The sequence below is a fragment of the Mytilus californianus genome, unplaced genomic scaffold, assembly GCF_021869535.1.
Source record: "Mytilus californianus isolate M0D057914Y unplaced genomic scaffold, xbMytCali1.0.p SCAF_2, whole genome shotgun sequence".
Lineage (NCBI taxonomy): Eukaryota > Metazoa > Mollusca > Bivalvia > Mytilida > Mytilidae > Mytilus > Mytilus californianus.
The window spans coordinates 136,171,699-136,191,371 of NW_026262668.1; the positions used below are offsets into that span (position 1 = coordinate 136,171,699).

Sequence of the window (19,673 nt, forward strand, 5' to 3'; positions counted from 1 at the left end):
TGAACTTTGTGTGTTATAAACCTCGCTGGTGAACAGAAGAGGTACTCCTTCATCATTCTTAATTATTTTTCTCTCAAATGTCCTATGATTATTTTTTGTTTTCGCTTAAATGTCCTAAAATTTTGGCACTCAAGTGTCCTATACTTTTGCGCTCAAACATCCTTTTTTGTTGAGCCTTCGACTTTAGTCGAAAAAGCTAGACATAGCGATCCTACATTCCGTCGTCGTCGTTTTAGTTGGCGGCGCCGACAAATATTCACTCTGTGGTTAAAGTTTTTGAAATTTTATTAACTTTCTTAAACTATCCTGGATTTCTACCAAACTTGGACAGAAGCTTGTTTATGATCACAAGATAGTATCCAGAAGTAAATTTTGTAAAAATAAAATTCCATTTTTTCCGTATTTTACTTATAAATGGACTTAGTTTTTCTGCCAGGAAATATTACATTCACTCTGTGGTTAAAGTTTTTAAAATTTTAATAACTTTCTTAAACTATCCTGGGTTTGTACCAAACTTGGACAGAAGCTTGTTTATGATCATAAGATAGTATCCAGAATTAAATTTTGTAAAAAAATAAATCCATTTTTTCCTTATTTTACTTTTAAATGGACTTAGATTTTCTGCCAGGAAACAACACATTCACTCTGTGGTTAAAGTTTTTAAAATTTTAATAACTTTCTTATACTATTTTGGATTTGTACCAAACTTGGACAGAAGCTTGTTTATGATCAGAAGCTAGTATCTAGAAGGAAATTTTGTAAAAAAATAAATACATTTTTTCCGTATTTTACTTTTAAATGGACTTAGATTTTCTGCCAGGAAACAACACATTCACTCTGTGGTTAAAGTTTTTAAAATTTTAATAACTTTCTTATACTATTTTGGATTTGTACCAAACTTGGACAGAAGCTTGTTTATGATCAAAAGCTAGTATCTAGAAGGAAATTTTGTAAAAAAATAAATACATTTTTTCCGTATTTTACTTTTAAATGGACTTAGATTTTCTGCCAGGAAACAACACATTCACTCTGTGGTTAAAGTTTTTAAAATTTTAATAACTTTCTTATACTATTTTGGATTTGTACCAAACTTGGACAGAAGCTTGTTTATGATCAAATGCTAGTATCTAGAAGGAAATTTTGTTTTCTTCCAGTTAACATTACATTCAGTCTGCAGTTAAAGTTTTTAAACATTTATTAGATTCATAAACTATCCTTGATTTTTACCAAACTTGGACAGAAGCTTCTTACAATCAAAAGATATTATCAAGTGGAATATTTTTATTGATTTACTTCATCATTTTTGTTGAGCCTGCAATTAACAGAAAAAGTAGGCGAGACACTGGGTTCCGCTGAACCCTTACGAATTTTTATTATTATACCCCTGCTTTAAAAAAGTGGGGGTATACTGTTTTACCTCTGTCTGTCCGTCAGTCCATCTGTCAGTCTGTCCGTCCGTCCCATGAATATTTTCTTTGCATCTTTCTCAGATCTACAATACAAGGATTTCTGAAATTTGGTTTCAGGTTTTATATAAGTCAGCTATACCGTGTGATGAGTTTTCAGATTCATCACTCAACAACTTCCTGTTTACCAAACACTTGTATCATTTTATACATGATAGCCAAGTTGAAAATTTTCGTCACATTTTTCTCAGGAACTACAATACAAGAATTTCTGAAATTTGGTTTCAGGGTTTATATAAGTCATCTATACCGTGAGATGCGTTTTCAGATTCATCACTCAACAACTTCCTGTTTACCAAAACATTTGGGCGGGGGTATCATCAGTGAGCAGTAGCTCACAGTTTCACTTGTTTATTGCTCAAATCTACTGCCATTTCGCTCAAATGACCATTGCTGGTATTGATGAGTAATGTGAGATACCATTTACTGTCAAGGGTTACCAGCTTCAGAATATGTATTGGGAAGTAATGGGAGTTACCATTTACTGTCAAGGGTTACTAGCTTTAGGGTTTATGCAGGGAAATGACAAAATTCTCCTAGTAGTCACTGCTTAAATTCTGATATATATGTGAATAAAACGAAATACAACATATACATGTACATTTACTATTATATTTATTTTGATAAATTCTCAATTGATCTGATCGTCAAATTTGTAAAAATTTTTAGAATTGAAACTTCAACACCTTCAGGCATAGTACATTTAAGGATGTTATAGCTGTTTATTTTAGGTTCTTGAATATAAAAGTCCAATTTTCAGACTTCTACTCATAAAGCATAACTCTCAGGACTGTAAACAAAAGATATAGGAAAACAGAAACAACGAAATTTTTTTCTCTATACTGCTAGTTATTGTCCTTAATAAATGTCTGTAGGGGTAATTACAAGTAAAATAACAGGATACTTTTAGGTCTTGGAAATACAATGACAAGTTTTTAAGATAGATCATGTGTCTTCCTCTTATCTTGGGTTGTTAAAAAAGCAGAATACAATTAATCTAGATCTCTTATGAAATATGCAGATTTTGAGAGAGGAATGTAATTCATTTGTAAGACTTTTCATTTTCTATTTTGCACAACCTGTAGCTTGGGAAAAGCTCTGTGGCCTATCCTTTGTAATATTTTTGAAAAAAAACATAATAAAAAAAAATAAAAGTACTAAACAGTTACATGTATATCTTATTTCAATTCAGACTAAAATCAAATTGTTTGAATGAATTTCATAATGATTCATCAATATTTATTTTTAGATGGCGATAAGAAGTTTATGCATCGTGTTGTGTACATTGATAATCCACTTCCTGCTAAAGAGCTCACAGGACGAGACAAAAATACAATGTTCTATAAATATGCTTTGCGTTCACATATGGGGAGACTTAATCAAACAGGTCACATCTTCACATTGAATCAGAAAATAGAATCAGATTCTACAAGTCCAGAATCTTTGAAGTTACCAAGGAAACAGTCTTCTGTAGAACAGTCACACAATACAGAACTGATAATTGATGACACTGAAAATGTAGCATCTCTGTTATCACCTATCAAATCACCTTCAAATGAACAAAAGAAAAAGATGAGCAAAATAAAAAGAGGGGAAAAGGTCAAAGATTGTGAAGAAGTTGTGGGAGATGATCCATTTGGAACAATGGAAGTTTCCATGGAAGATTTAGAAACATTTGGGATGGATATGTCAGCAAACAAAACATTCAAGAAACTTGGAGAAAAGAAGAATGTAACTAGTTCAAAGGAAGATCCACCTGTTGAAATCAATTTAGCTGCTGAGAAGAAACTTCCAGCTAAAGATGGTTTCATTGTTGGTAAAGCCATTAAAGGTCAAGTGTCAGATCACAGTGAAACCTTGAAATCAAACGAATTGGATATAAGTAAGGGAAAAGAATCATTAGATTCAGTTCAAGAAGTTTCTTCTCTTTCTTCAGATGGAGATTGTAAAATAATTGATCTGGATAATAGTGAAAAAGAAAAAGGAAAATTGGCAGAAAATTTTCAATCTCCCAAAATTATAGGAAATAATGAGGAAGTTGACAGAATTGATACATCAATACCTAATGTAAAGAGTGACTTAAATGTTGAAGACTCAGTCTCTAATTCTGTTGAAATTTCAGATAGTTTCAAAATTGATGAAAGTTCAGTCAAAACTTCTGAATCTGTATCTAATGATAAAGAACCTGAAAGTATTGGACAAGAATTGAAAGTGGATATAGTTGTCTCCTCACAACCATGTGACTTACAAATGAGTTCTGCTAGTGATGATGAGTCAGATGCTCTTGTCATTGATGAACCTGAAAATGAGAACATAAAAACAGTATCTGGTCATGTTGCTATGGAAACACCAGCTAGTCCTGTCCCAGAAACACCTCTTAGTCCTGTGTTATTTGGAAGCTCATTTGGTAGTGCATTCAGTCCACCTGCTAGTCCCAGTAAGAGATTATGTAGATCAATTGACATGAATGATAGAACTCCAAGATGTTCTTTTAATAGTGTAGATGGAGTTAAGTCCCCTGACAGGATGGACAGAAACTCACCTACTAGTCCAGATCATACTACATTTAGTTCTCCTGAAAGTAAGCCATGTAAAATCATACCCCTACAGAGAGATAGTGAAGAAGAATTTGTAACTGACAATTCTAATGTTTTACCTCATCCGATAAATCTTTTTTATCCAGGAGCTAATATAAATCAAATCGGATTAAGAAAGAAAGTTGAGGAGATATCTGACTCTGAAGGGAATACTGAAAGTAAACCGTCAATAGATATATCATCTGCAGGTATTCTGAGCAAATATAACACTTCTGACGATAGCTTTAAAAAGGTTTCAAACTGTAAAGCACTTGATATAAAAACTTTGCAACTTTCAGATGACACAACTGTATTAAAATCAGATCTCCACACTTCTAGTATAACAAAAGGTGATGAAGTACGTGACTCTATAGATCAATCAGAACCAGATAGTCTGTGTTTGATTAAACCTATGGACTGTACTGATTTATCTGTTCAGAACCAAGATTCTAATACTTCTTCCTCTAAGATAATCAAAGGTATCAGTCATAATGTTGAAGGAGACAGTCAAAATGTTGAAGGTGGCAGTCATAATGTTGAAGGAGACAGTCATAATGTTGAAGGCGACAGTCATAATGTTGAAGGAGACAGTCATAATGTTGAAGGTGGCAGTCATAATGTTGAAAGAGACAGTCATAATGTTGAAGGAGACAGTCATAATGTTGAAGGAGACAGTCATAATGTTGAAGGCGACAGTCATAATGTTGAAGGAGACAGTCATAATGTTGAAGGTGGCAGTCATAATGTTGAAAGAGACAGTCATAATGTTGAAGGAGACAGTCATAATGTTGAAGGCGACAGTCATAATGTTGAAGGAGACAGTCATAATGTTGAAGGTGGCAGTCATAATGTTGAAAGAGACAGTCATAATGTTGAAGGAGACAGTCATAATGTTGAAGGTGGCAGTCATAATGTTGAAGGAGACAGTCATAATGTTGAAGGCGACAGTCATAATGTTGAAGGAGACAGTCATAATGTTGAAGGTGGCAGTCATAATGTTGAAAGAGACAGTCATAATGTTGAAGGAGACAGTCATAATGTTGAAGGCGACAGTCATAATGTTGAAGGAGACAGTCATAATGTTGAAGGTGGCAGTCATAATGTTGAAAGAGACAGTCATAATGTTGAAGGAGACAGTCATAATGTTGAAGGCGACAGTTATAATGTTGAAGGTGGCAGTCAAATTATGGAAACTGGAAACATTGATAATAATACTGGTAAAGATGACCTTGATTCTAGTGATAACGAAATATTACAAATTAATACTGTTCTGTCAAAAGATGGCAGTGATTCCTCAGATGAGTTTGTCTCCCCTCGATCAAAAATCTTAAGAAAGAATAAAGACAGAAATAAAAAATGTGATGGTCAGACAAATAAATTCCGAGCTGCAGTTATTGAGAGTGATTCTGAGTCGGATGAAGAAGTTGGATCAAAACAACATTCAGTGACTGATAAATGTAGCAGTGGTACTATAAGTCCTTTTACCAGTAGTGAAACAAATGATTTGGGTAAAAGACCTTTAAGTAGATGTAATAGTACAGAAAATGAAGAAGAAAATGAAATAGTCAAAAGACTGCTTCAACCATCACAAAGGAAAGGACATAGGTCTAATAAGAGCAAAGATGTCAAAACAGAAGTCACCATCAATGTAGAGGCAGAAAGTGAAAATCTTGAAGAAATGGCTTGTACTCGCAGGAAAACTAGGTCTTCTGTAGGGTTAAAGAAACAAGAGACAACACAAAATACAAAAACTTTAAAACTACCTTCATCACCAAAAAAATTTAAATCTGTTGATGATCATCAGCTATCTGATTTTTGTGAAGAGTCAATGCTAACCAAAAGACAAACTAGAAGAAGCATGGACAACCAGGACCAAGAACAAAGATCTAGTAAACTGGCAATATTAGATAGAGTCAAGAAAAATTTGAGGTCAGTATTCCTAACGTAAGGAACCTTATGACAGCGATTGCTTTTATTAATCAATAATCACAACATACAGAAAGATTGTACTTATCTCTTTCCACTTGAACACATTGGCAGATTGTGTATTTATCAAGTATCTCTATTCAGTTTTGTTTGACAAAGCATGCATGGTTTGCTTGTTATTATCTTTTGATTGGTTGAAATACAATGATTATTTGACAAAGCATGCATGGTTTGCTTGTTATTTACTTTTGATTGGTTGAAATACAATGATTATTTGACAAAGCATGCATGGTTTGCTTGTTATTTACTTTTGATTGGTTGAAATACAATGATTATTTGACAAAGTATGCATGGTTTGCTTGTTATTATCTTTTGATTGGTTGCAATACAATGATTATTTGACAAAGCATGCATGGTTTGCTTGTTATTTACTTTTGATTGGTTGAAATACAATGATTATTTGACAAAGTATGCATGGTTTGCTTGTTATTATCTTTTGATTGGTTGAAATACAATGATTATTTGACAAAGCATGCATGGTTTGCGTGTAGTTAACTTTTGATTGGTTGAAATACAATGATTATTTGACAAAGCATGCATGGTTCGCTTGTAGTTAACTTTTGATTGGTTGAAATACAATGAGTATGTCCAATTCTCTACAATTCATTTATGTTGCAAAAAAGACTTCAGGGAGAAGAACATTTAGCATCACAAGAAAAGAGCACAATTGTCTAGCTTAAGGGCATACAATACAGGATAAATCTCTCATTGATTTTTCCTTATAATTTTGACACAAAGTCAATTTTAATATGCACTTTAAATAGATGCAGAGAAAAAATATGCCTTCATGACTTAGGAGTAATAGAGAGAAAATACTTACATAAGGTCATGACTTACTTTTCCAGATATTTCGGTTTGATTTTGACATGTTTAGGTAAAGACACAAAGGAGTAGGGGCATCAAAAGGCCTGTTTTGGTTCAAGAAAAAGTTTTTGAGAACTACATCTAATTTGCATCTAAAAATGCCTGGAAATGTGTAAAATCAAGAAAATATAAATGATTTACTCTGAATTACTCAAGACTTTTAAAGATTTGACCTCACAATTACATCATCGTGTGTGCTTTTTCTTTTGTGAAGAAAAACTGCTGAATTATCATGATTATACAGTTTTCCATCCATATTTCCTTTATGGAAACATTGTGTGTAGCCAAGAAACAAGAAAATAATTTTAGAGAAGGTTTATTATAGACATAATCTCACCAAATATAAAGGCATCGTGAGTGCCCACATACTTTCCCAATCCAAAAAATACTAATTGATGCAAAACATGAAAAATCAAGAAATTCAACAAAATATTTATATTTTAGAATGGTTTGTTGTTGTGGTAACTTCTTTCATGTGAAATTTGTTTTTTATTTTCTAAACACCTTGTACTTTAGTATAGTTTGGACAAATTTAAGAATATATATGTAAGACATTCCAAATCGACGGCCAATTTTATGCCCCTCTTATCGACGTCTTTTTTGTTGTTCTCAAATCAACGTTTAAGTTTTGACTTCTCTTATCGACGTCTGTTATGGACTTGTCGCAGTGATATCACAACTTTATTATTGGGTTGAATCTAAAACTCAAAAAGTTGCTGAAAAATCATAAGTGCAATTCATAATACTTTTCAACAATTGGCTGAACGTTATGATACTTTCTATTGTTTGAGTCTGTATGCTGCCCTCTAGATGTCTTTATCTTTGTTTTTATGTTGTTGTCTCATTGTCGTACAATGTATACCCACATGTCATTTAGTTATATGAAAAAGAAAGGAAAACGACAACATAGGTAGAGAATATGAACGTCTTTCGTCAAAATATTAATATGCATGCATGTACATGTTATATAGTAATATGATGTTGGTGATTGTCTTATTGTCATTTTCTGATGTTTGTCCTTTTATTTTGATAACAATATAAGAAAACAGTTATAGTTTCTGTAAGCTACTTCACAAAAAGACAAAACGATACAGATAATATAAACAAAGATAAATTGAAAAAAAAATAAATGATTGAATGAAATTAAACATCATGATAAGAGTCTCCTCATTGATCCGACGTCGTTTTTGTGATTCATTACTTCACATTGGACGTTGATTAGAGGGTTAAAATATTGGACAATGATTTGAGAACATGACGTCGGATTTGGAAGTTGATTTGAGGAACGGATGTCGATCTGAGTCTAACATATATAGTAATTTAATTTGCACTAATGTTTGGGCCAAAGCAGGGCCTGATTGCCCCACTCCTTTGAACATTTCAATACTTTGTAGAAAAAATATAGGTAAATGTTATGTAATTAACATGATAAATCTTGATCAGCTATTACATGTGTGTATTATATATTTTGTACTATGTTTATTTACATTTGATTACCATGAATACTGAGTATTAAATAAGTAAAATGTATATCTTTTAGTAGAATATATTTTTATGATAACTAGGTCAAAATCTACATCACAAGAAACTAGTACAGAAAAGCAAACAGATAATACAGGTAAAACATAAAAGCAATTGTAATTTGTTGAAAAACGAGGAATTTACTCTGCGATCTTTGTTCTTCTAAATGAACACTGCATACAGAGTAGTGTACGTGAAAGACGAGGAATTTACTCTGCAGTCTTTGTTCTTCTTAATGAACACTGCACACAGGAGTAGTGTACGGCATGATAGTAAGGTATGCATATAAAACTAAGGAGATATGGTATGAGTGCCAATGAGACAACTATCTATCATGTCCATCTGGTAGGGTTTATCTGACCTTGACCTCAGTTTCATGATTCATTGGTGAACTTTACGTTTCCATGGCTAGGTCTGTTTCTCAGATACAGAAAGCAATAGGTCAGCTATATTTGGTGTATGGAATTATTGTTTGTTTGAATTTTGACAGGGCTCAACTGACCTTGACCTTATTTTCCTGCATGTAGCAAAACCTTGAAATTAAAGACTTTCAACATTAAATTTAATCAGGATCAGTAAAGCAGGCAAGACATTTCAGCATATGCACTCTTTGTTTTCCTTTAAACACACACCCATCTGTCCTATCATCAAATTAACATTTTTAACCTTTTTTGGAATGCATCATATATTTCAAGCCATGCTAATATAAAGGGTGCTGCTGTTTGGCTGTTCAGTCACATTTTTTTCAGAATGTGGACATTAAATCTGATGCCTGAAAACATTAAATACAACCCTGTAACAAAGACATTTAGAAGACAACAAAAGGCTTGTAAAAGTCTATACCATATGTCATTTTTTGTAAAATATAAATTGATACTTCAAAAGTTTACAAACAGTTTGCCAAGATTCTGTTATTATTTTTCAAGCAGCTGCAAACTGTGTACAATTGGATTAATAATTTGTAATCTTTCAGATAACGAACAGTTAAAACGGAAAAGAGGACGTCCTCAAAAAAGAAAATCTGTCCAAGGTATTTATCATTGAACACATAATTAACTTATTTTAAGGGTTGTTAATTTATAGAATAGACCAAGGATAATTTTAATGATGGTAAATTTATTTTGTATATTTATTTGTTAACTGACCAGATGATATGTTTCACAGGTTATTGAGATACTATCAGAGTTTTTTACTGAAATATATGTTCTCTGTTTAAGATATAGTATGGTAGAAGAAATGGCTACAGTTGTATATCATTGATTGCAAAAAATCTGACATTTTTAACCATGACAAAAAAATAGGAATAATGTTATCAATGTTAAAATCTCTTAAACTCTAGTTCTATTTAGTACTAAAGTCACATTATGCTGGATACTTTAATATTCAAAAGAAGGTATGGCTATCATTTCTTTATGCCCCACCTACGATAGTAGAGGGGCATTATGATTTTTCAGTCTGCATCCGTCCGTCCGTTCGTCCGTCTGTCCCGCTTCAGGTTTAAGATTTTGGTCAAGGAAGCTTGTGATGAAGTTGAAGTCCAATCAATTTGAAACTTAGTACACATGTACACATATGATATGATCTTTCTAATTTTAATGCCAAATTAGAGTTTTGACCCTAATTGCACGGTCCACTGAACATAGAAAATAATAGTGTGAGTGGGGCATCCATGTACTATGGACACATTCTTGTTTTGTTTAAGAATCTTCTGTACTTGGGATTGCTGCAAGTAAGTGTATAACATGTCAATTCAAACGATGGAGTACATTTTAAATTTGTTTTATGTTTTGTTTGTTTTAAAAGTCTGTGGCAAGAACTAAACAAAAGTGCAAAGATGGAGCCAGGAAAAAAAAGTTTGCACCCTTTGTGGAGATAGTAATTATTTCTGTCTTGGTACCTTCTGGTACTGTGGATTCATTTAATTTTTGTGGATAAGGAAAAACTCTATTTTCGTGGATATTTGATTTGATGGTCTTGCCATGGTATAGAAAATGTGTAATTTGTAGAATGGTTTACCTTTACCCACCTAATACATGATAAGTGGTATTCCACTTATAGTAATGAATCCACAGTCTTGATAATGAGGGGGTAAAGGGTTATTTTCGTGCAACGTGTTTTGCCATTTTTATTACACGTGCAGCCGTGAAAAAGGTTCGTTATTCACCGTGTTTCGTGAAATCGGTAAAAAGATCAAGAAATGCAAGAAATTTTTAATTGTTCGTTCATCGTGAAATGGCAATTTTATTTCGCGTTCTTCCGTGCAGATACCCCCCTTTACGCCCCTCGATAATTATTTGTATTATCTACAGAAAATGGACATCAACTGTCATGTCTTGTACTGTAACTTATGCTATAGCTATCACTGATAATTATATACTGACTTTTTACAGAAGACATTCACAGTATTGATGAATCTGCATCTAAGAGTGAGAAGCAGGATTCTGAAATGAAAGTAGTTGAAGGTAGCATTGAAGAGGAGACCACTCAATTATCAAATGAGAAAGACATTACAAAGCTTACAATGACAAAATCAATGGCTAATCAGGAAAATACTTATACTATAGAGGTGAACATGACAGATGTTGGGGATTCAAATGACGGAAAAGGCACAGAAAATCAACAGAAATCTAGTGTTTGTAATTTCAGAGACAAAGATCAAAATACTGGAGATGACATCAATATAAATCATCAAAAAGACATTTTAGAAAAAGGAAAGTCAAACGAAACAGGTATTGATTGATGTAAGGGGAAAGATGAGAATATTGAAAGTAAAAAAAAAACAGGTATCTAACAATGCTAGGGTAAAGACAGGGGTTAAAAAATCCAATAGCCCGACACCCGGGGCTACAGCATTTACGCTTCGAACAATCAAAACTTGTAACCCAATATGCCCGACGGACTAGTAACAAAAAATTCTTGGCGTTTCCAAAATAGAATGTGGAAATCCCCTCGTCACTATTCTATCTTAGCCAATCAGATTCAATTACGTCATCCGGGATTTCAAGAATTTGAACTGATTTTGTACATGTTTTAAAATAGAACAAGTAACTCTGGGTGGACCGGTATCATGTATTGATCGCAATTACTGTACTTTCAATAAGGATTTCTCAGTAAAGGAGATATTGTACATTGCTTATGCCGAGATTTTCAATTACCGGTAACGGTACTGGGCTAGTGGGGGTATGATGCATTGATCAATATTGACCTGTCATGTCGGACAACTGTTAAGCACTAAACCATGCAACAAAATATTTGAAATATTTTAGTATGGACACCACAGGAACTTGGTCAGTTTCAAAACAAAAAACGGTACATGAAGGGGCTGAAAATTTATCCCAAAAAATGACAAATACAACCGGGAAAAGCTGAAAAGAACATTTATAGTGTCATGGACAGAAAGATTCCCAGGGCAAGGTTGGCTGTTGCTGATGATAAACCAGAGACAATGTTTTTTGAATATTGCCGTTATTTTCCCCATCACGCTAATAAAAAGTCTGCTTTGTATGTGGGAACAAATATATGATTTGAACCACTGGTTTCACATGACAAGACCAATGAACATGTTTTATGTAGTTTATCATGGTGATCAGAGATAATCTTGGGTAAACACTCGTGCAAAAAGAATGTCATAAATCAATACAGCGGTCAGTGACTGGAAATTTAATTACACATGTATTATCGGATTAACTCTTCAATCCATTTACATGTAAATCCCCAAGATCCTGTAAAATATTTAACAACCCATAGTACAACGGATAGAAATGAACAAGTTTAAAGAACTCGTTGTATTATGCAGCAAACTCTGAATTTGTAAGACATACTTGGGCTAGCAGGTCAGTTTTGATGGGCTAGCAGTTCTTCCAACAGGGCTTGTAAAATCCTGCTTCCAATAAGTCCTGGGCTAGTGAGCTGTAACAAAATTTATTAACCCCTGAAAGATTAAAGTAAAAAAAAATATACTTTAAATATTGAAAGTAAAAAATACCAGGTACCTAATATGCTAGATATTGATAAGCTAATAAAATGAGGAAAAAAAAACACAGATATTCAAAACAATGCAATGCTACAAATAAACTATCAGAGTGGAGACAAAAAAAAAACATAAAATATTTAGAAATGCTAGCTATAATTAAACCATCAAACTGAAATAAAAAATGCAGGTAATTTCAAACAATGCAAGCTTTTCACAAGGATTTAGAATGCATTCTGTGAAATAATTAATCATATTGTTTTATATCCAGTAATAAGTATCCCCCTACACATGACAAGCAGTAATATTGTGGTTTGGATAGGTTTTACATATCTGAATTAATTACTGATTGTTATATCTTCATAGAACCAGCCGCTGTTGTGAAAACCCAGTCACAGAAAGTGGACACCCATGTAAAGAAAGCTAAGACACTTCATACGACAGTACAGAAAGGTCAACAAAAATCTGTTAATCCTTTAGAAAATATCCTGCAAGCTCAAGAAAGACTGTTGGATAATCCAAAACTCCACAGAGGTTAGTTTATTTCACTATTTGTCAAATTATTCTTTTTAGAGAAAAGTTTTATTGAACTCTTTTTTTTATAAACAGACACAAAAAAGTCTATGATATCCATAATGAAATTTGTGTAATTATACAGGACTTCATCACAATGACCTTAAAAAAGCACACTTAACTGGAGAAATCAAATTGACCAAGTTTGTGCTAATACAGAATATACCTTCTTTCTAAAATAAAGAAATTTTTAGATATAAATGCACGGAAAACATATTACAATGGGTATATTCTGCCCCTGATTGACTACTATTGTATAATTTGGGGTGAATGTAAAAATGAAGGGATAGCAAGAATTTTAAAACTCCAAAAAAGGGCAGCAAGATTAATTCTAGATGCAGATCCTTTATCCCCCTCAGCCCCCTTATTTAAAAAACTTGGGTGGATGACAGTTGACAATAGAATCAAATACCACAAATATTTACTTCTATATAAATGTATGCGTATGGAAGCACCAATGTACCTAGTTCAAAAGTTTAAACTGAAATCAGATAATAATCCTTACTCCTTGAGAGGTGTCACTCAAGGTAATCTGATAGTTCCTAAGCCAAAAGCTGAACTATTTAAGAAATCTTTTGTTTATTCTGGATCAGTGTTATGGAATGGACTACCACACAAAATGCGTAAAGCTCAAAACACTTATACTTTTAAACAAAGTATCAAGAAGTACTTAACACAGTCCTGATAAGATTATGTTTTCTACAATGTATTTGTATATATTTTTTTTTTTTTTTTTTTTTTTTTATTTGATTTTTTGACTACATGTACATATTGAACAGCTTTATATCTTATCATGTTAATAATATTACATTGAACTACTTGACTGTAAATTAACTATGTGTAAATATCTGTTTTTGATTGTATTGTAATTTGTATGTGAGGGCCTCAGGGAAGATTAGTTTATTGTAACTAACTGAGTTTACCCTCTTTAAATAAAGAATTTATTATTATTATTATTATTACCTTATACACCTTAAAATGATACAAACATGCAAAATTATAAAATACAGCGTGTAAAACAACAGAAAATGAAAAATTCATCTAAAATAGATTGATGTCCATGAAAACAACGTATGATCAAATCAACAGGATACACAATGCTGTAAAGTTGTTTATTTTAGTGCAGATTAAATTTCGCAATTTCAAATCCTAACCTACATGTATCTATGCCTGAGGTTTTATTTACATGCTTATCTTGTCCCTCACTCTCATCTTCATTAAACATCAAATTGATGTTGGGGAACATTTTCACAAGTTTTTTTTATGATAATCGTAAAATTGGCAAACATTAAACCCTTGCACGAATTTTCCACTTTCCAGTACTTGTGTTACCTTGAGCAAATTCATATATTAGAAGTTTGTTGTAATATACCCTAAAAATGCTCTTGTTGACAGGTGCAGTTGTATTATGCTTGTATTTAGTTGATTACTTTACTTAAACAAGTTTCCAAAAGTTAAAATCAGCAGGTTTTTTGATGAATGCCCTCTGTCTGGCCATCTCCCTGAAACTTCCAAAAATGACAACAAATAGTAGGAATGACCACTAAATGTGTTAATATAAAACAACAAATCTGGTTGCAGTCTCCAGTATAGCACCAGTGAATAAGGAAAAAAAAATTGTCAGTAGTCTGGATTTTGTTTATTCCCTTCCATACACTGCCATACACAGAACTATTTCCCCTCAAGTTTAGCACTTTGTTGGTCAGCACTTTGTTGGTCAGCACTTTGTTGGTCAGCACTTTGTTGGTCAGCACTTTGTTGGTCCATGTGTTTATTAAGTCTGATTTTCTATGCCACAACATCTACTATATCTGTCAGTATCAATGGTTCCTGCTGGTCAAGAAATTAAATGAAAAATTGTGTTAAATTAACCTTTTTTATGAGATGTCAGAATTTAGGGCAAGCTTAGGTAAATTTAACATTTTCAATCCATTCAGTAATTCATTTTGATTATTTTGCAGACCAAGCTCAGCAAGAGTACTTCTCTCAGTTCAAATTTCCTGCTAGACATAATGTTACTTATCATCTGTGGTCACTAGGGGCATATAAGGTTATGATCAGGTCTGGTTACCATGGAGTGTATAAAGATCCACAGCAGAAGGTTAGTAAATAGAAATATTGATATAAGAGTTCAGGGTTCACTTTATAAACAAATCAGTACATTCACACTATAAATCTCTTCTGTAGTAATGGATTTTTGCCAGTTTGAAAGCAGAAATGATCAAATTGTATTTCAGTACTCCAAGCACCACTCTGAATGACCTTTCTCCAAAAATAAGAGTAAGATCCTTTAAACACTGAATCCCATCACCAAAAACAATAAAAAAACTGTGACCTCATTTAAAACTTAAAGAACAATTTTTTGAAAGATTTTACAAGAATGATTGAACCCAAGGTATATAAAAGAAATCCTTGTCAAGGCAGTTATCTCCCTTTATCTTTGGTTATTCCATAGACAAACTATTTTATTATACCCCGCTTTAAAAAAGTGGGGGTATACTGGATTTACCTCTGTCCGTCCGTCCATCCATCCGTCCATCCGTCCGTCCGTCCGTCCGTCCATCCATCCGTCCGTCCGTCCGTCCGTCCATCCATCCGTCTGTCCGTCCGTCAGTCCGTCCCATGAATATTTTTCATCGCATCTTTCTCAGGAACTACACTACAAAAATTTCTGAAATTTGGTTTCAGGGTTTATATAAGTCAGCTATACCGTGTGATGCGTTTTCAGATTCATCACTCAACAACTTCCTGTTTACCGTCAAGTATTTGGGCGGGGGTATCATCAGTGAGCAGTAGCTCACAGTTTCACTTGTTATCTCTGAAAGATGGGAATCAATAGATGTATTAGCACTTTTGGGTACTTAGCTAAATTGTCTCTGAATGACCTAAGATCTGTCTGGTAATAACCATCAAGTGGTTCTCAACTATAAATTGTCTCTGAATAACCTATAGCTAAGATCTCTCTGGTAATAACCATCAAGTGGTGCTCAACTATAAATTGTCTCTGAATGACCTAAGATCTCTCTGGTAATAACCATCAAGTGGTGCTCAACTATAAATTGTCTCTGAATGACCTATAGCTAAGATCTCTCTGGTAATAACCATCAAGTGGTGCTCAACTATAAATTGTCTCTGAATGACCTATAGCTAAGATCTCTCTGGTAATAACCATCAAGTGGTGCTCAACTATAAATTGTCTCTGAATGACCTAAGATCTCTCTGGTAATAACCATCAAGTGGTTCTCAACTATAGATTGTCTCTGAATGACCTAAGATCTCTCTGGTAATAACCATCAAGTGGTTCTCAACTATAGATTGTCTCTGAATGACCTAAGATCTCTCTGGTAATAACCATCAAGTGGTGCTCAACTATAAATTGTCTCTGAATGACCTAAGATCTCTCTGGTAATAACCATCAAGTGGTTCTCAACTATAGATTGTCTCTGAATGACCTAAGATCTCTCTGGTAATAACCATCAAGTGGTGCTCAACTATAAATTGAAACAATTTAAGGTTCTGAAATTGTAAAAAGACATGAAATGAGGTTAATGGACAATACTACACATGGTCTGAAATGAGGTTAATGGACAATACTACACATGGTCTGCATGCTATTTTGGACTTAAAGATTATGCACAACACATGGTTTTATATTGTTGAAAATTTTGATTTCATATTTATTTTTCAGGTATCATTTATCCATGTATCCCCTAAGATGGAATACCAGTCGAATTATGGTGTAGAACAGCTTACTGTTAGTGAGGTCTCCAAAGATTGGGCATCTGCATATGTCAGACCTAACTGTAAAATTATCAGAGGTATACATTTCTACTGAGCTTAAATTGTGACAAGGGGAAAAATATTTTATTTGCTCTTAAATTTAGAAATAATACATGGGACTTGAATTTATATTATTTTACCACGGGTTGGACCCTTTATGCTTAAGAAATAATTCATGAAAGCCATAGATTTGTTGGAAATTTACACATGGCCTGGGACGTGATATTCGAATTTTATCCTGAGCGTTAGTGAGGGATTAAATTAATGAATATCACGGCCCAGACCATGTGTAAATTTACAACAAATCTATGGCTTCCATGAATTATTTCGATTCTAATAGGACAAATACGGTCATTAAAAAACTGAAGCAAGGGTGGGTATGCCGTGTGTGTGGCTGTTCTTTTTCACTCCCTGTTAGATAAAGCTAAAACATTCTAATAAATCTGTAGCTTGCATGAATTATTTCGTAAACAACCGCTAGAAAAAATGTGCTTAATTCTTTTAATTCTGAAACCCATCATTTGCCATTTTTAATTTACATGTTTTTCTTGTAAGCTACTGTCAAATCCAAAGTTGATATTTCGTAACTAAGGAGCCACCATGTTGACTTGCTGAAATCAGTAAATATGGAAATAATGCAATAAAATAGAAAATAAAACAACACCTACCTCAAAAATCCATTTTAATGTAATATTTTACTAATTTCGATGGTTCACATAACGGAAAAACCTTCAGCTTTAGCGTTTTCATTTGTATGACGTTATGTTTTGAAATGACTTAAATGCGCCAAAAGCATTAATGGACTTTCGCGGAATTTTATTTTATTTTGATTTTGTAGATTTCCCCGAGCTCTTGTGCATTAATTCTTTTTGTTATGCATCTGAATAAGAATAAAAGTTCTGTAGTCTTTTTTTCAATTGCAATTTTTAAAACAATAAAATCGGCATAGCGTTTGCAAATAGGTTCCAATACATGTGGATTTACGAGGGAGGTATATTGTAACATCCATTATTATGTATATCTCTAAGTTTGCGCTAAGTATTGATATATCGAGAATTTTATCACGGTGTAGTTTTCAAAGCGAAAGAAGCACGTCATATTAGAATAAATATTTTACCACAAGCATTATAAATTCAAGCCCCTATGAATTATTTCAATTCCAATAGGACAAATATAACAGTTCTTTTGGATCCAAGTGCTCTAGATGAAGGCAAATATTTGCTGTTCCCGTGATTGAACACACTATTGATATTGACACAAATGACGAAGGAAACTGAATTAGTGACATGCTTGAACAATTTACAATAATATAATTAGACAGCTTTGGACTGGTTATCTTACTTTTGTCAAAGAAAATGGGCTTTAGACAAATTCTTATCATCGTTTGTTATTGTTTCCATGTTTTGACGACTTTCAGTTTCACATTAATGTATTTTCATATAGAATGCTTATATTCTTACATCATTGTTCAATTACATAATTTACACCAATTGACCTTGGGTATCTTATTCATAAAAAGCATATGACGTGTGAGTATGATTGGAACAGCCCAAACAAATCATGACATTGTTAATGCAATACTTATCCAGGTGCATTTTTCGCATTAATAAAAACCTCCCAATAATTTCTGAATTTACAGTATTTAGAATAACACATGTTGTTTAGAGTTAAACTAAGGTATATGATCTGGCTTTTTATCTATTTCAGCCAGAGTCAATCCTTTGCAATCAGATATTGTGTCCATGAAGGAAGAAGAATTAAATAAAATGTCAACAATGTCTCATGGTTACAAGTATGTCTGTGTAAAAAGTAGTTAAATTAAAAGATCACTTCATTATTATACCCCACGCAACGAGTTGCGGAGGGTATAATGTTTTTGACCCGTCCATCTGTCTGTCCGTCTGTCCGTCTGTCCGTCCGTCCGTCAGTCCTGTTTCTTGTCATCGCAACTCCTCTCAAACCACACAACTGAATTTCACGATACCTTTTTAGATAATAAGGACATACTATGTAGTTGTGCATATCGACAGGAAATTACGATTCAGTTCTTTTTCTAGGAGTTACGCTCCTTTGAACTTATTTACTTTAATGTACTACTGCAACAGTTTGTCATCGCAACTCCTCTCAAACCACACAACAGAATTTCATGAAACCTTTTCAGATAATAAGGACATACTACGTAGATGTGCATATCGACAGGAAATTACGATTCAATTTTTTTTCCAGGAGTTACGCCCCTTTGAACTTATTTGCCCAATATACTACTGCAACCTTTTGTCATCACAACTCCTCTCAAACCACACTACAGAATTTCATGAAACCTTTACAGATAATAAGGACATACTACGTATATGTGCATATCGACAGGAAATTACCATTCAATTTTTTTTCCAGGAGTTACGCCCCTTTGAACTTATTTGCCCAATATACTACTACAACCTTTTGTCATCGCAACTCCTCTCAAACCACACAACAGAATTTCATGAAACTGTGTAGATAATAAGGACATACTGTGTAGATGTGCATATTGACAGGAAATTATGATTCAATTTTTTTTTCTGATACAATTTTTTTTTCTTACACTTATTTTATTTCTCCAATGACAATGTGGGGATGTGGGGTATGTGAGCGCGCTCACTAAGGTTCTTTCATTAAAATTATTATTTATCACAAGTGTGATTTATAGAAGATAAGAAAATGGATAATTATGGGACCGAATTATAGAACATGAAACTAACTACAGCACCCAGATATTGTATTGAATAACTTGGTGAATTATTTATTGTGACATGCATAAAAAGCATATAGATATTATAGAATAGGGCTATATAGCAATGACCTTGTATGTCCTTCAATTTGTTTGTTGGTACAAATGTTTGACAGAAGATCAACAGTGATGAGTTGTAATGTATGATCAGATCTGTTTACCACCTACTT

General features: G+C 33.3%; 1 protein-coding gene across 50 annotated transcripts in view; it reads left to right on the plus strand.

Annotated features, from left to right (window-relative positions):
• Positions 1-19,673, plus strand: part of LOC127731126 (uncharacterized) — a 55,999-nt gene that overhangs the window by 20,439 nt on the left and 15,887 nt on the right. Inside the window, exons 8-20 of one of the 50 annotated variants that reach the window (XM_052240000.1) lie at positions 2,716-4,647; positions 4,690-4,773; positions 4,816-4,878; positions 4,921-5,025; positions 5,068-5,130; positions 5,173-5,971; positions 8,458-8,510; positions 9,387-9,443; positions 10,804-11,142; positions 12,750-12,917; positions 14,918-15,057; positions 16,645-16,774; positions 18,444-18,528. In XM_052240000.1, the coding sequence (XP_052095960.1) occupies positions 2,716-4,647; positions 4,690-4,773; positions 4,816-4,878; positions 4,921-5,025; positions 5,068-5,130; positions 5,173-5,971; positions 8,458-8,510; positions 9,387-9,443; positions 10,804-11,142; positions 12,750-12,917; positions 14,918-15,057; positions 16,645-16,774; positions 18,444-18,528 (4,018 nt within the window). Of the gene's footprint in view, positions 1-2,715; positions 4,648-4,689; positions 4,774-4,815; positions 5,131-5,172; positions 5,972-8,457; positions 8,511-9,386; positions 9,444-10,803; positions 11,143-12,749; positions 12,918-14,917; positions 15,058-16,644; positions 16,775-18,443; positions 18,529-19,673 lie in introns of all 50 variants that reach the window. The other 49 variants (XM_052240011.1, XM_052240006.1, XM_052239996.1 and 46 more) reach the window with 49 other exon arrangements.